This window comes from Electrona antarctica (genome assembly GCF_951216825.1).
Source record: "Electrona antarctica genome assembly, chromosome: 2".
Classification (NCBI taxonomy): domain Eukaryota; kingdom Metazoa; phylum Chordata; class Actinopteri; order Myctophiformes; family Myctophidae; genus Electrona; species Electrona antarctica.
In genome coordinates, this window is record NC_136807.1 from 5,622,149 (window position 1) to 5,637,400 (window position 15,252).

The 15,252-nt window shown below is 42.3% G+C and overlaps 1 protein-coding gene and 1 long non-coding RNA gene across 2 annotated transcripts; one reads left to right on the forward strand and one right to left on the reverse strand.

The window, feature by feature from the left end:
- Positions 1-18: 18 nt before the first annotated feature.
- LOC306913315 lies at positions 19-4,269 on the reverse strand. Its single transcript, XR_013788508.1, has 4 exons — positions 4,051-4,269; positions 2,487-2,586; positions 1,006-1,100; positions 19-144 (listed from the first exon to the last, which is right to left on the reverse strand). It is a non-coding gene; the product is annotated as an uncharacterized lncRNA (long non-coding RNA).
- A 5,886-nt stretch (positions 4,270-10,155) lies between these two features.
- Positions 10,156-13,913, forward strand: LOC306913207 (nuclear factor 7, brain-like). The gene is made up of 3 exons (XM_079489795.1): positions 10,156-10,220; positions 10,402-10,465; positions 11,958-13,913. The coding sequence occupies exon 3, from the start codon at positions 12,037-12,039 to the stop codon at positions 13,423-13,425; it is 1,389 nt and encodes a 462-aa protein (XP_079345921.1). The 5' UTR covers positions 10,156-10,220; positions 10,402-10,465; positions 11,958-12,036; the 3' UTR covers positions 13,426-13,913.
- Positions 13,914-15,252: the final 1,339 nt, after the last annotated feature.

Sequence of the window (15,252 nt, forward strand, 5' to 3'; positions counted from 1 at the left end):
TGACCTCAATGGAGTCTCCATCACATTCATCATCATCATCATCTAGGGTCAGCCTGCACTTTTTAGAGGGTTGAAAGGACTCTGGGTATGTTGAAGTGAGGAGTGAAGGTGATCTTTTCCAGTCAACTCGACGTGTCTGAGTAGCTAATTAGAAAACATAGCCTGGTTAAAGAATATGAGTTATCCTAAAAAAAAGAAATATCCCACGATTTTGTAACCCATTTTTCACCCCTCCGCCTCCACACCCTCCGCCAACCTAGTCCCCATGGGGGGACATGGGGAGAGCAACGGACTTGAACTCATGCTTCCTTCATGCCTGAGTGTCCAAGTTGCTCCTTTACACCTGACAGGGGGGAGTTTCTCTGGTTGGACGTAGCGCCACGCGTGGAAGGAACACGTTATTCCAACCAGTTCCTTTGCCCTCCATCAGGCGCCCCGGCTGGCCAGGGGGAGGCAGTTTAGAGACCAGGATTGCTGCATGTTTTTTGTGAGGGTACCTACCCTAGGGGACACGGGGAGAACATGCAAACTCCACACAGAAAGGCCCTTTCGCCTACCCCGCCTCAGGTATGGGCACTGATGACACGGAGGAGGAAACACGCCGCCAGCACCCACAGCGTCACGAGCGGGAATCGAACCCAGGACCTTCTAGCTGTGAGGCGACAGCACTACCAACTGTGCCACCGTGCCCCCGAAGAATATGAGTATTAACAAACTATAAAGGCTTCAGACGGCTAAAATGCACATAGCTACCAAAATGACACATTAAAAGAATGGATATTCTGAGCAACAGACCATATAGAAATAACTAGAATACACACTTACTTGCTAAATTACCAGAAATATTAATTTTTATGCCCTGCTTTGAGTGTTTGTGGAAACACAAACATTGAAGACAAAAGTGAGGACGCAAATTGTGATTGGCCGGAATAAGATGATGTATGATGATAAGACCGCATCTCACTTCACACGGGTGTGATTTTTTTATTTTTTCATTTTACAAACCTTCACTTCTAAAGTAAGTCTTCTTAATCTGGGTGCCAACAGATTTCTTCCCTGGGGGGGTCAGTCTGACAACCTATGTTCCTGGTAATAGTGCACTGTAAAAAAACAAACGGTTACACATCGGCCAGAGGCGGCCTTAGCAATCTGGAGGCCCGTTTCAAGATCAAATCTGAGGCCCCCATATATACCTATCACATAATTATTCTGTTGATACAGCCGTATTGATACAAATACTTTTGACTGTTCAATATCGCACGCAGCCATTACTCTCGACAATTACGAAGCAACAACACCTCACCTCATCACAATAAAGTGTCTCCCTTTTTCCTCCCAATGCCGCACATTTTACCCAGGTTATTAACAGGAAATAGGTGTAACTTAACATCATTGGAGAGAGCAAGGCAACAAGTGAGCGAGAGAGAGAGGGCCAAGACTGGCTGGGGGTTGACTGATGTCTGACGGTCAGTTGGAGCTTGGAGGCCCCCCTGAGGGTGCCATTTCAATTGAAACGGGTGAAACATAGAAAAGGCCTCCTATGACATCGGCACTCCGAAACACCGGCTTTCCGACGCACCCCTCCTCTCAGAAATGTCACTTTAGAAAAGTGGGGAAACCCGCCACTCTGATCAATGGAAATCAATTGTCGGTGTGGCGGTGCATCGAAATGGCACTCTGGTCTTTATCCGGTTTTAGATTGGGAAAAAATTGATAAATTGCTAAAAATGCATTTTCTATTTAATAAAGAGCTGTAGAAACGTAAATAACGTGTTATGGGGATGGGGACATTTAACCTCCGGGGTTGTGAAAATACCATGAGTTTGACAATATAGGCTATGGTGGCAATTTAAAGGTCCGCTGACATGCCCCGAAATTAATATTGCTGGTACTGTACATCACGTGGTCTGACTGAAAACAGTTTGAAAGCGCTCGCGACGCGCTACGGCGCTAGCAACAAGTGGCTACTAGGTCAGGCTAGCGTTTTTGACGGTACATTTAGTGTCATATTGGCTATAAATGTCATTGAAAAAAAATATTTTTTCGCTCGAATCTCTTAGTTAGAATGCATCTGAGGTTGGCGTGGGGTTTTTTAGGGGAACTGCAGCACAATCGCAAATTTCGGGCTCGAGTCCCACGTTCCCCCGGTCACCAACACCCCTGTCTGCCCGCTCTGAGCCCCGCAGCCCCGCAGCGCGACTACGGACTGTCTGCTGTTGCCTCTGCCCGCTCTGAGAGCTCTCAGCCCCGCAGCGCCTGTCTAATGTACCGCTGTTCTCTTCCCTTCCGCGGGGTTGAGGCAGTCTTGCCCCGGGCCCGGAGAGGCTGCGTAGCCTCTGATCCCCGCAGTGAGAGCTGGTCATGCAGGCATACTATAAAACCTCTCACTCACTCACTCACACACACACACACACACACACACACACACACACACACACACACACACACACACACACACACACACACACACACAGTGTCACACACACCTTGGCTTCTTCTCCGTGTTTGATGCAGTGATAGGCCTACTTGGTTTTTGGCTGTCCTTGTTCGAACAACATACTGGCAGGCGACATCTCTGGTAGTTGGCTAAACATGCAAAACAAACAAAAATATGTATTATTCCATTCACATAACCTTTGTCATATGGCCTCAGTTGCCTGACGACTCAGTGACAAAACCTGGGTCTGCATAAGCAAGGGTCACCAACATGCATGTAGTGTAAACCAGTGGTTCCCAAACTTTTTCATGTCAAGGACCCCCCAAATTGACACTAATGAGTCTGCGGACCCCCATTTGAAAAAGATATGCCAGGGACCTCCATAAGAGAAGATTTTGACGGCTCTAGCAGTGATCCGGGACGTGGTGGGCCCATAATTCAGCCCGGGAAGTGGAGTTGCGGAGGCCCTATTTTACTAATACAAAAAAAATAAAACGGCTGGCCCAGACCGGCCCCGACTGGACCGGCCGTTCGGGAGTTGTCCCGAATTTCCCAATGGCCAGCACGTCCCTGGCAGTGATTCTCAACCTGTTTCATTTCAAGGACCCCGGTTTGAAATGAAATGAAATGAAATGATTACTATATTTACCCAGGGTATCTGGGCTAAGCTCAAGAACTTGTTTCCAGCCAGGCCCTGCTCATAGAACACATTTCATCGTAGTGGTTCAATGCCTTGTTCAAGGGCACTTCAGCGGTGGTAATTTTAACGTGTCGGACCGCTGATTCGAACTGGCGACCTTCCGGTATCAAGACCGCTCTGCAATCCGTTCGGCCACCGCTGCATTGACATGCATATTAGTCTACAGACCCCCATTTAATGGCATTTCTATCTCTGGGACCCCCGATTTATATTGTAAAATCATTGTTGATGTAACTCTGAGAGTGTACGAATGGAACCGATTGGAACCATTAGACCCATAAGGGTCCATTTGAACCCAAACTATCATTTAGCGGCACCCCTGGAACTCCCTCAAGGACCCCTGGGGGTCCCCGGACCTCACTTTAGGAACCACTGGTGTACACTGTCGTGCATGGCAAAGGCCTTGTCAAATGTTATATTATCTGTTTTACATACCATTATGATGTTCTTATTTGGATCATAAGACCCAATTACTGAATGTCAGTCTCCAGGTTTTCTTCAAAATATCTATATGATACTTGTTACAACGAAATTATGGCAAATGAGTCCACTAGTGTTTGTCAAATGTTTGCAAGGACCCCCATTACTCTGAGAATGTACAATTACACTACTACACTACTATTACACTACTAATATAACTGACACTACTAATATTACACTACTATTATTACTATACTATTACACTACTACCAATATTACACTACCACACTACTAGTATTACTACACTACTAATATTACACTGTTACTGTATCAGAGGAACTGATGTGCAATATGACAATCCTGCTCATTTGTTTCCATATAGATCCACCGTATACATTTCTCTGTGTAATACACTTTCTAATGTATAGTGTAATACTTTCACTATGTTGCACAAATCACAACACATTAGCTACTAAAAATCGATTTACATTACCTTTGAAGGAGACTCTCCAACTGTGTACAATGAAGGAATAGTGTTTCCAGACAGGACCAAATTTGTCGCAAAGCCTGCCGTGTATTGCCCAACATTTTGGAAGTACTCTTTGGGGAAATGCCTGTCACATATCCTAGAGTTCGTGGAAATTGCGGCCTCTTCAAAATGACAGAAGTCCAGCCATTGTCTCCGAAGCCATGGAGAGGATTCAGGGGGAAAGGAGAACAGTGTCTGGACATTTCCACAACCAAAAATGCAACGACGCGGGGGTCTCATTGTACCAGCTGTTTACAAGTTGCTCTAGTCTGGCAGTTTTTTTTTGCAAATCTAAGCTAGCAAATATAAGACATCCGGTGGACGATCTCTTCAAAATAAGAGTATCCTCTAGAGTATTGAAAAAAAAGATTAATTTGCACATTAAAACTACAAATTAAGCATTTAAATGATGCTATATGATGCTATAAGACACACATTATGTTTCTGTGTAAAAATAAGTAATTCAAAGTTCCGTTTCCAGACCCAGAGTGGACACTGGACAAAAGACGGCTCCGCGAGGCAACTGTTGTGACATACGCACGTGTTCAGGGAGATGTCCTCTACCACACCCCACTCTCTGCTAAGCGGGAGATGTGTAAAAAGGGGTGTAAGGTCAAAAATATGGAGTGAATGTGGAAATATAGTGGCCCTCTCCATAGCATTAAAGTTATAAAAGAATACAGACAAGGCTTTGAAAGTTACAAAAAAATACCTTTTAATTAATCATTCAATCAATTTCAATGGAAAGAAAAAGGCATACAGTTTGCTTACGGTGTTTCTCATTCACTGTTACACAGAAGAAGAAAAATTCACTCTGCAAAATAATGATCATCACAATCAGAAATAAAACGCTCACTTAAAAGTTTCCAAATCCCTACAATATTTGTTTTTAAACATAATTTGTCTTAAGGTGGACTGAGAAGCTACTTTAATAGTTTAGTAGTCACAGATTTGATCAATTTACTGTATGTGTGTGCATCTGTGTTAATACAGCAAACATTATTCAAACACATGCAAAACATGCAAAAACTTCAAACGTCAATCGGTGCAAACATCACTCAAAAGTACAAAATGGTACTATAAGTGCAACGTACCTATAAGTGCATACATTACTCAAATGTATAAAAAGGTAAGACGTGCAATGTACCAAGTGCAAACGTTACTCAAGGTACAACATGCAATGTACCTCAATGCAAACGTCACTCAAATGTATAATATGGTACAAAATGCAATGTACCTATAAGTGCACACATCACTCAAATGTATAAAACGGTACAACATGCAGTAAGTACCTATAGTGCAAAACATCACTGCAAACATAAAGTGCAAACATTGTACACACACACACACACACACACACACACACACACACACACACACACACACATAAATTGATCAAAAGTTAGATGTACGTATATAAAGCAAACCCAGCTCAGTCCAAACATTTCAAACGTTTGTTTTTTAGATGATCACAGTAAGCACAAAGACTAAAAAGGTAAAATACAGCACAATAAAATACTATTGGATTAAATCACAACCCAAGGTCTTGTGGACGTGTCATTTGGGGTCCCTCACATCCTCCATTGGTGGCGGCGAAGTTCTCCTACAACATAGACAAAACAGAGCCTTTTAGTGCAGTGCAGTACTTAAACTATACTCAGAGCAATACATTTTTTCCTGTCAGCTCATACAATACACAATCTCGCGTTTCAGGCTCTGTTTGGTAAGTGTTGAGACTCACATCAAACAGAACAGCTTTGGAAAACAAACAAGTGTAGAGACCACAGCTACTTTTATCAGTTTGTGTTATGAAATGAGGGCAACTGTCATAACACTCATATCTAAATGTGATAGCCATACCTCTACCATGCATTGCAAAGTACTGTAAGGCTAAGTATTTTTGCAGTGGACAAAATACATTAACCAGGTCTTGTTCATACTTATGGACTGAATCCATTAGAACAACATCTAAGATTATGCTATCACCCTCCACTGTCTTTGTGGAGAAATCTACGACAATTGCTCCCCAGTGAGACTTTATGTTGACTGGCAATATTACCAACTCATAGCTCCACCAATTCTGTGATGTTCTTGGTACATCTGGTAGTACGCTGATGTCACCAAAATAAAGACTCCTTAACTGTTGGCTTACAAAAGTGCTGGGACAAATATATGCCCTTTTGTCAACAACAACAGATAGCAAGAGCTGATGGTACTGATCGATTGTCTTATCACACAGCCACCCGTCAGCTTTCTCCACGCAAGCTAAGTCAGGTGAAGGAGTTACCTCTAGCTTTGGAATAGGTGTCACTTGTGTGCGTTGATTGCATCTGTCTGTGCATTTATGCTTTTGTTTGTCCTGCCGAAACTTGATTCTTTCTTGATTGTTGATTTTCTCGTATGACAGGACATAGAAACTACCTGTGTTTGTGTGATGTCGAGCTGATGTTAGTTGCATCAGCTCAAAGGTATAGCCTGCTGTGTCATTCGATTCATTTGTCGCGATATGCCATTTATGATCTTTAAAGGGGCATTCCACTCATTTTCAACATTTTACTATGTCATTAATTTACCTTAGAGCTGTTGTGTGGAAATAATAAAAAAGTCCCCCCATTCTGTGTTTCCTAGAACTAGAGGTCTGAAAAAAATCATTAACATGGTGAAACACATCTTGATGATGTCATCAAGATGTGTTTCACCATGTTAATGTTTTTTTTCATAATTACAGTTCTAGGAAACACAGAATGGGGGAACTTTTTTATTATTTCCACACAACAGCTCTAAGGTATATTAATGACATAGTAAAATGTTGAAAATGGGTGGTTTTCCCCTTTAAGGATGTACAATGACACATATGGTGACCTGTCGAAAAATACACACATACTGGTCAAAGCATACTCATTGTGGTGGTACAGACAGGAGAAATTGAACGTTTTTGGAATGTTTGTGCCAGCTTACAGGAGAAGTAAGGTCTGTGGGCTGTGAATTACTTCACATGTTGATAAGCTCTTTTCCTGCTGACATGTTTCACATTGTTCAGATTGAGCAGGTAATATTTGTGCAATTGTGTCTAAGATGCCTTTTTGTGACACTTCAAGTGGCTGCACTATGTATTGTGACACATACTGAATCAAAAAACTGTCTGGGGTGCTCACAAAAGACCATAAAATGACCCTAAATACCCTGAAGAAGGCAGTTGCACCCGTCTGTATTGTCCCTTTTCCGCCCATATATGGAAATCCCTGATGTCATCAATAGGCCTATATGCTCATATATATTGGAATGTCAATATATGGGCATATTGGTTGGATCGGCAGTTCTCGATAACTGGATATCCAAACTACTCGGCGGCGGGCACCGCACTCCCTCGAGTCCTTCCTGCTGTGCGCACCAAGTTTGAAGTCTGTCAGTCCCATATACTGTATGCACATGACCATGGGCATAGTGGTCAGATCTATGGCTCTGGACAACAGCTCTCTGTGTCTGTCAGTCCTTGGAGAAAGCTGATGACAACAGATTATATATATGCTCCCTTTTGTGCCCATATATGGGCTGAATGTTTTCCCAGGCCACGGAGGACTGTCCGAGGGCTTCCACCAGCCTGTGTGGGCCATAGGGAAGTGGGAGCCTACAGTGCAGAACTTCAGGCTAAACAACAGCACCTCGGTGCTCACTGGAGACCTCAGAATTGTCTAGGCCGATCATGTCTGGGGATGTATAAAATAATCAAAGGACTGTAGATTTCGATAGCTCAAATGAAAAGGAAGGACCAGGCTTTAAAACCAAAATATGAAATACCCATATAGTACTCAGATGAGATCACTTTACTCAGACCAAATATCATTGGCGTTCAAAGCCATAAATCATTAAGATAACCTTCGAATAGAAGAATGTATAGTTGAACCATTCATTTAGCTTTGGGAAGACCAGATGTATGAAAATGCACCTTTTAAAGGCAAGTAATGCCTTTATATGAATATAATTTATTACCAATCTGTAAATATTAAACCTTAACTTTATTGTATAATGATAACCTTAGCATGAATATGTGTATAGCTTTATAGAAAAATCCCAATACCTTAAATGAGAGAGTATGAAAAGTATCAGAGTAGAATCACCTTGTTAAGGAAAAATCACACCCGTGTGAACTGAGTGGTGTAAGGTCTTATATAGACTGATCAGCTGTGGTCTGACGTAATGTCTGACGTAATTAAATCACACCTGTGTGAACTGGGTGACCATAGCAACCGTGCTCATTTTTTGAGCACAGACAGACAGACAGACACGTAAACTAACAAAGCCAGTTGTAGGAGTGGTTTACAAGAATTACTGTCGTAGGTGCAGGACCTTTATTTCTTTTAGTTCTTTAATATACTGTAACTCAGACATACAATACAAATTGTATGGTTCTGATTGTTCTACTCCACTATCTTAGACCTGGGCATTTGTATCAAAGGAGTGAGGAGGCCGATGTTTTTGTTGTTTTCACTTTACCCAATCATATTGCCACGGCCTATAAAATCTTTACAGTAGCCTCTGTTTTTATTATTATTATCCTGCCACACTATCCTGCCACACTAATAGCCAGCGCAACACCCCATCCTTTGTCCGCCTTTCTCCTACCAAACCACACCATTTGCACACATCTCACCATGCACAACACCAACAGCATGCCTGTCCAGACATCACACACTACTTTGCATCCATGCAACTGTCAATACAATACCCATTTCTATGAAAGAACACATTCTTGCGCAAGACGACCAGCCTACGTCAAAATCTTCACCACTTTGCCGAGTTACGCAAACTCCGTTCACTTCATGGGGCCAGTCCAATGGCGCATTGTAGTCTACGGCCTTCACAGTGACACACACGTTACATGAACCACGCGAACGGGATGATTTCCAACCCTGAACGCGTGCGTATGTCACAACAGTTGCCTCGCGGAGCCGTCTTTTGTCCAGTGTCCACTCTGGGTCTGGAAACGGCACTTTTTGAGTGGTATAAACCACTCCTACAACTGGCTTTGTTAGTTTACGTGTCTGTCCGTACCAAAAAAAATGAGCATGGTTGCTATGGTCACCCAGTTCACACGGGTGTGATTTCATTACGTCAGACATTACGTCAGACATTACGTCAGACCACAGCTGATCAGTCTATATAAGACCTTACACCACTCAGTTCACACGGGTGTGATTTTATTTTTTTACATTTGACAGCAGTAGAAGGTCTGCTGCTCGGAATTGTACACCTCTCCCGCTTAGCGGAGAGTGGGGTGTGGTAGAGGACATCTCCCTGAACGCGTGCGTATGTCACAACAGTTGCCTCGCGGAGCCGTCTTTTGTCCAGTGTCCACTCTGGGTCTGGAAACGGCACTTTTTTACCGTTGACACCAGTAGAAGGTCTGCTGCTCGGAATTTTACACCTCTCCCGCTTAGCGGAGAGTGGGGTGTGGTAGAGGACATCTCCCTGAACGCGTGCGTATGTCACAACAGTTGCCTCGCGGAGCCGTCTTTTGTCCAGTGTCCACTTTATAAAGTCCATGCACTCCAGTGAATAGCATTTTTATTTAGATTTAGATTTTAGCATTTAGATACCTTTTTTACGTTATTTAATTACTTATTTTTACACAAACATAATGTGTGTCTTTACAATAATTGTAATGTAATAATAATACTAATAATGTAATGTAATAATTATTTAATTAACTGCACTTTTATTCTGAAAGCAACCGGATGTCTTAAATTTGCTAGCTCTCAAACAGGAAGTTCTAGATTTGCCAAAAAGACGGAGGGAGCTAGGATAAGGTTTCCGTTTCCGGCAGGCCTCCTCCTGTGAGAGTGAGATGATGGGACTGTTCAATCAATTATTCAATCAAAGCAAACGGCACAAACAAAATTAGTTTGCCTCTGGTACAAAAATTAAAGTTACAAATTACTGTCGCGTGTTGCCATTCTCTTGTACGCGTATTATTTCCCACCACGGAGTAGCCTTGCATCTCGGAGGACAGGCAAGACGGGCAGTGTCGGTAGGCCAATCAGAGGCAGCCGGGGCGTTACCATGTCTATGCTCGGACGTAGAAAGAATATACGCGATGAGACTGCATGGCGTCCAACATTTCCATGGTGTTGATGGTGAGTTCTGAGTTTAATAATTTGCGTTGATTCTTGATATTAATCGAGGGCCCTCGTCCATAATTAGTACGTTTACACTTTGTTTTTGAGCATATTAAACAAACGAGAGACAATTTGAGGTTTTGTTAGCTGTTGTAACTTGTATCTACTAAGAACTGACTGTACACATTACATTCCGCAGACTGAACTCCTGATTTACCTGGCACAAAAAACACACTCGGACACTTCACTGTCTGCCTGCCATAGTGAGTATATTTCTACAGTTGAAAATGTATGTTGGTGGATGCCTGGATGGGTGATATTGTTTGTTTCCTCTACCTTTTTCGAACTTTGCAGTTTACTTTGCACGTGGTCAGTCAGTGGTCAGGTGGTCATAATGGTCTGTCTGCTTGGCCCTGAGTAGACCGTTTCCACTTAATATGCAGCTTCAAAATGAAGCCAAACTAGCAAATAAATACATAATTTATCAGCAATTAAGCTCACAGCGTGGTGGTGATACATTGTAGATCAGCTTTTTTATGTTTTGCATTCCTAAAAAGGTTGATTCATTTAATATGGAAACTATATGACTCAGATCAGCAGTAGCATAACCATACACCCACACCACTCCACTGATTTAAATGAAATGGTTTGAACTTCTACCAAGTTTAGTGACCAATTGCATAGTTACTTACAGTACTGAGCTGTACAAATTAAAAATATGTAATATTTGTAATAAAATAAGTGTTATTGGTGAAGGGAGAGTAGTAGTTGACTTGGGTTACGGTGATGTTATGAATGTTATTCTCTATCGATGATAAAATATCTATGAGCTGCAGTTTGCAACTCTAGATTGTTTTATAATGGGATGAATCTAGAGTACCCAATACCCTCCATTGACTCCCCATTCATCCAGTTTGCGATCTGCTTGTATTTAAACTCACCAACATTGCAGCTCTAGGCCAAGCTTGAATTATCCTCTTTCAATCTGCCAAGCTTTTGTTTAATAAAAATCCACCGTAGACATGTTATGAGCTACTTTCTGTCAAGAAATTCTGTGCAGGTGATTTGGAGTTTGGAAGCACTCGTCGAAGTCACTGAACGGCCCTGCGTACCACCTGTTTCGAATTTGCACATAATGCAGGAGGCAGCAGCGCGACCCGTTAATAAAAACGAGTGCTTCCAAACTCCAACACTTAGAAAAAGAATCACCTGCACAAGCAGATCGCAAACGCAAATTGGATGAATGGGGAGTCAATGGAGGGTATTGCAACAAAAATAATCCCATTATATATTTAAAAAAAAAAGAAAATCTAGTTGTAAATTGCGGCTAGGGTATAGGTAGGTAACAAAGTAGCTCTAGTGAAGTGTGTGTGTGTGTGTGTGTGTGTGTGTGTGTGTGTGTGTGTGTGTGTGTGTGTGTGTGTGTGTGTGTGTGTGTGTGTGTGTGTGTGTGTGTGTGTGTGTGTGTGTGTGTGTGTGTGTGTGTGTGTGTGTGTGTGTGTGTGTGTGTGTGTCCAGCGAACAAATTAAAATGATCAATGTACTTGAATAATTTCATGCTGCAAGTTATGAAGACCCTAGTCTGATTAACGTATGAACCCCTGAGTCAACAGTTGGTACTTGGTAGAGGTTCACTGATTATTATAAGTCATGGTTTGCCAAGTCTTTTGAATAGTTCAATTAAATCCTCTTAACAGCCACTATTGCTAGTACTACTGCTACTCATAATGTTATTACTGTTGTTTCCTCTGCTAGTTCTCCTGCTGTAACGTTGAAAAGCACCAGTGACCTGGCCTCAGGTAAAATACCAGTGGAAGGGCTACGAGCAGACTTGATGGCTTCCAATTCGACCCAGGAGGAGGAAGAGGAGTTCCACTGTGCTGTGTGTGATGAGATCTATAAAGATCCGGTTATCTTGTCATGTAGCCACAGCTTCTGCAAATGCTGTCTACAGGCATGGTGGACAGGAAAACCAACCAAGGAATGTCCTGTTTGTAGAAGATGCTCCAAGGAAGAACCTATTACCAATTTGGTGTTGAAGAACCTGTGTGAGAGACGGAGTGCTTTGTCAGAGAGGTCGGACGGTGTCTGCGTTGCACATGGCCAGAAACTCAGGCTTTTCTGTATGGAAGACAAAGTTCCTACGTGTCTCGTGTGTCGGGATTCTAAAAAACACAACAATCACAGGTTTAGACCCATTGATGAGGCCACATTAGAGCTCAAAGTGGAACTCCAGAAATTACTTGATCCCTTACAGGAGAAAATGAAGGTCCTTGATAAAGTTGAAACAGACTGGTATAAAAGAGAAAAACACATTAAGGTCCAGGCTCAGCACATAGAGAAACAGATGAAAGAGCAGTTTAAGAAGCTTCACCATTTTCTACAACGGAAAGAGGATTCCATGATCCTTGCAATGAGGAAGGAAGAGGCACAGAAGAGTCAGGTGATGAAGGGCCACATTAAGTGGCTGAGCAAAATTAAGGCGAAGCTTTTGGCGACAATCGGAGCTGCCGAGGACCAATTGAAAGTCAACGATGACATTTCATTCCTGCAGAACTACAGGGCCACAGTGGAAAATGTCCAGCTCACAGTCAAGCTGCCGAACCCACCGCCAGTCCCAGGAGTACTGATGGATGTTGCCCAACACCTGGGCAACCTGACCTACCATGTCTGGGCCAAGATGCAGAATATTATCTCTTGGACTCCTGTTATTCTGGATCCAAACACTGCCCATGATAGACTCCGCCTGTCTGAAGACCTGACCTGTGTGAAACTTTGTTTACCACAGCAGCTTCCTGATAACCCTGAGAGGTGTGGCAATCTCTATGTCCACGGTTCCGAGGGCTTTAAGTCAGGGACTCACAGTTGGGAGGTTGAGGTTGGTGACCATTCATCCTGGAAACTTGGCGTGTCAGAAGAGGGTTACCCGAGGAAGTTGCAGGGTAGATGTTGGCTAATAGGGTTACGTGATGGCAATTACAAAGCAAGCTCAACAGGAGCAGTGTCCACTAAACTCTCTGTTAAGCAGAAGGTCCAGAGGATCAGGGTCCAGCTAGACTGGCTCAAAGGAATGCTGTCCTTCTTTGACCTTGATTCTAACACACACCTACACACCTTCAGACACACTTTCACCGATGTTGTCTTTCCAACATTTGGGACCTACATGTCCCTCCCCCTGAAAGTGTTACCAAGGAAGCTCCGCATCCATGAGAAAGACATTTAGACGCCAACACAGCATTTGTAGCTAAAACTAGGAGTGCCATGACATGGCTCATCAGTAAACATATTGATGGTTGATTGTAAAATGAACACTGCATTCTGTGATGGCTTTAAAATGAATTCAATGTTTAATTCCCAGAGCACATTGAGGGAATGAGCTCTTATTGGTTAAGTTGGTGCCGTGGTATTGACCTAGGTAAGGTCAATATATACAAAATATTAACTAAAGGCAATTTGTCTCCAAATAACCAAGAGGTAGAACCAAGTCAAGTTTCAGTTTGCCATGAAGAGGGTTTGAGGGGCAAAACATTGAAGTGATTCAAGATTTTTCTATGTTTCGATTGTCGTTTGGAAAATAAAAACAAAGTTAAAAAAAACAAAAGAGGCAAATCTACAAGCTCACAAAAACATTGGCATGCAGGACTACATTTTCGGTTCCATCCTAGTATTATTTTATGGTACCCACTAGTGACAGAACCAAAGAGTCACTGTGGAACGCTTACGCGTTTCGGCTATGCAGCCTTCATCAGAGCTCTGATGAAGGCTGCATAGCCGAAACGCGTAAGCGTTCCTTTTTGGTGTGTGCCAATAAAGAAATGGAAATGTGAGTACTTTGTCCACCGCTTGTTTAATTCCTATGTAATTTATTAGTGAACAAGGAATCTTAATTGTTTTCCCCTTAAATCCATATAACTTGGAGAATTTTGATTAGCAGGTGCATTAACAGTGCAAGTAGCAGCATTCTCCAGATACAACAGAAACATCTCTATTTTACTGTGAACTTCATAACCAGGCCATGTTGAGACCCTTGTCCTCCCAAGCAAAACACTACTTGATCCTCAGTCACCTGTGTTACTTCTTAGAGGAAAGTTAAGCGTCAAACGTGCACGGTGAGGAGTGCGTGAACATTTGATCATCTCAATTTACTTCCTTTACTTATGGCTTTACATTAATATATTTTAGTGTTAATAGAATCATGAGGTAAATTATTAATGAAAGTCTTCACCAACATCTACCATATCTTCCTCTTCTCATAGCATGAATACAAAAGGAGGATTCCTTAAACATGAAAATCTATGTCGGATTCAGAACATCAATGAGAATTTATATTTTTCATAATGGATTGCCTTTTAAGAGGGAGTCTAATACATGTGTATTCACTGAGACAAAACCAATGGCATGAATTTAAAATAAAACCTTTTCAATTCAGCCCCACCCCCATGGTTGTCTATTATAGAGCGTATGCGCGTGACATCATCATCATACCCGGAAGTTATGCAGGAACACCTGAGTGGCAAAAAACGACTTTCTGGCCTCAACAGCCCATATATCCAAACTGAAAAGTCTTATCTGATTGTATTAAACAATGTTAAACAACGTTAAACTCACTTTGTCACTCAATTTGCCATTGACTTTATGCAAGCGCATACCCTCTATACACACAGCAAGTACAAGCAACACACACCAACGGTAGTTGGCAGTTAATAAATCCCTTTATTGATCGCATAGTCTATACAAGTTCTCATATAGTGAACATAGAGAATTCAAGTGCAGACAAGGGTCACATTCACTCTAAATAAAGTGGCACTATTGGTGTGCTATTGGACCAGAGACTATAGTGGGAAGGGAAGTTACTCTCAAGGAACCCTGATATCTACACAACATGGGAAAGTAAGACATGGTGACATTAGTGCAGGCAGGCCCTAAGCAGATATCTGCACAATGTTGCAATGAATATTGTATTGAAGTCGAACTTAAATATGTGTGTGTAGTTCATCTCATGTCTCTGAGTCTGTAGATTCAGAATGGTAACAAGACAACTCACCCTTTT

Coding starts and splice junctions, on each gene's coding strand:
- LOC306913207 (XM_079489795.1), top strand. CDS start 12,037: ATGGCTTCCAATTCGACCCAGGAGGAGGAAGAGGAGTTCCACTGTGCT.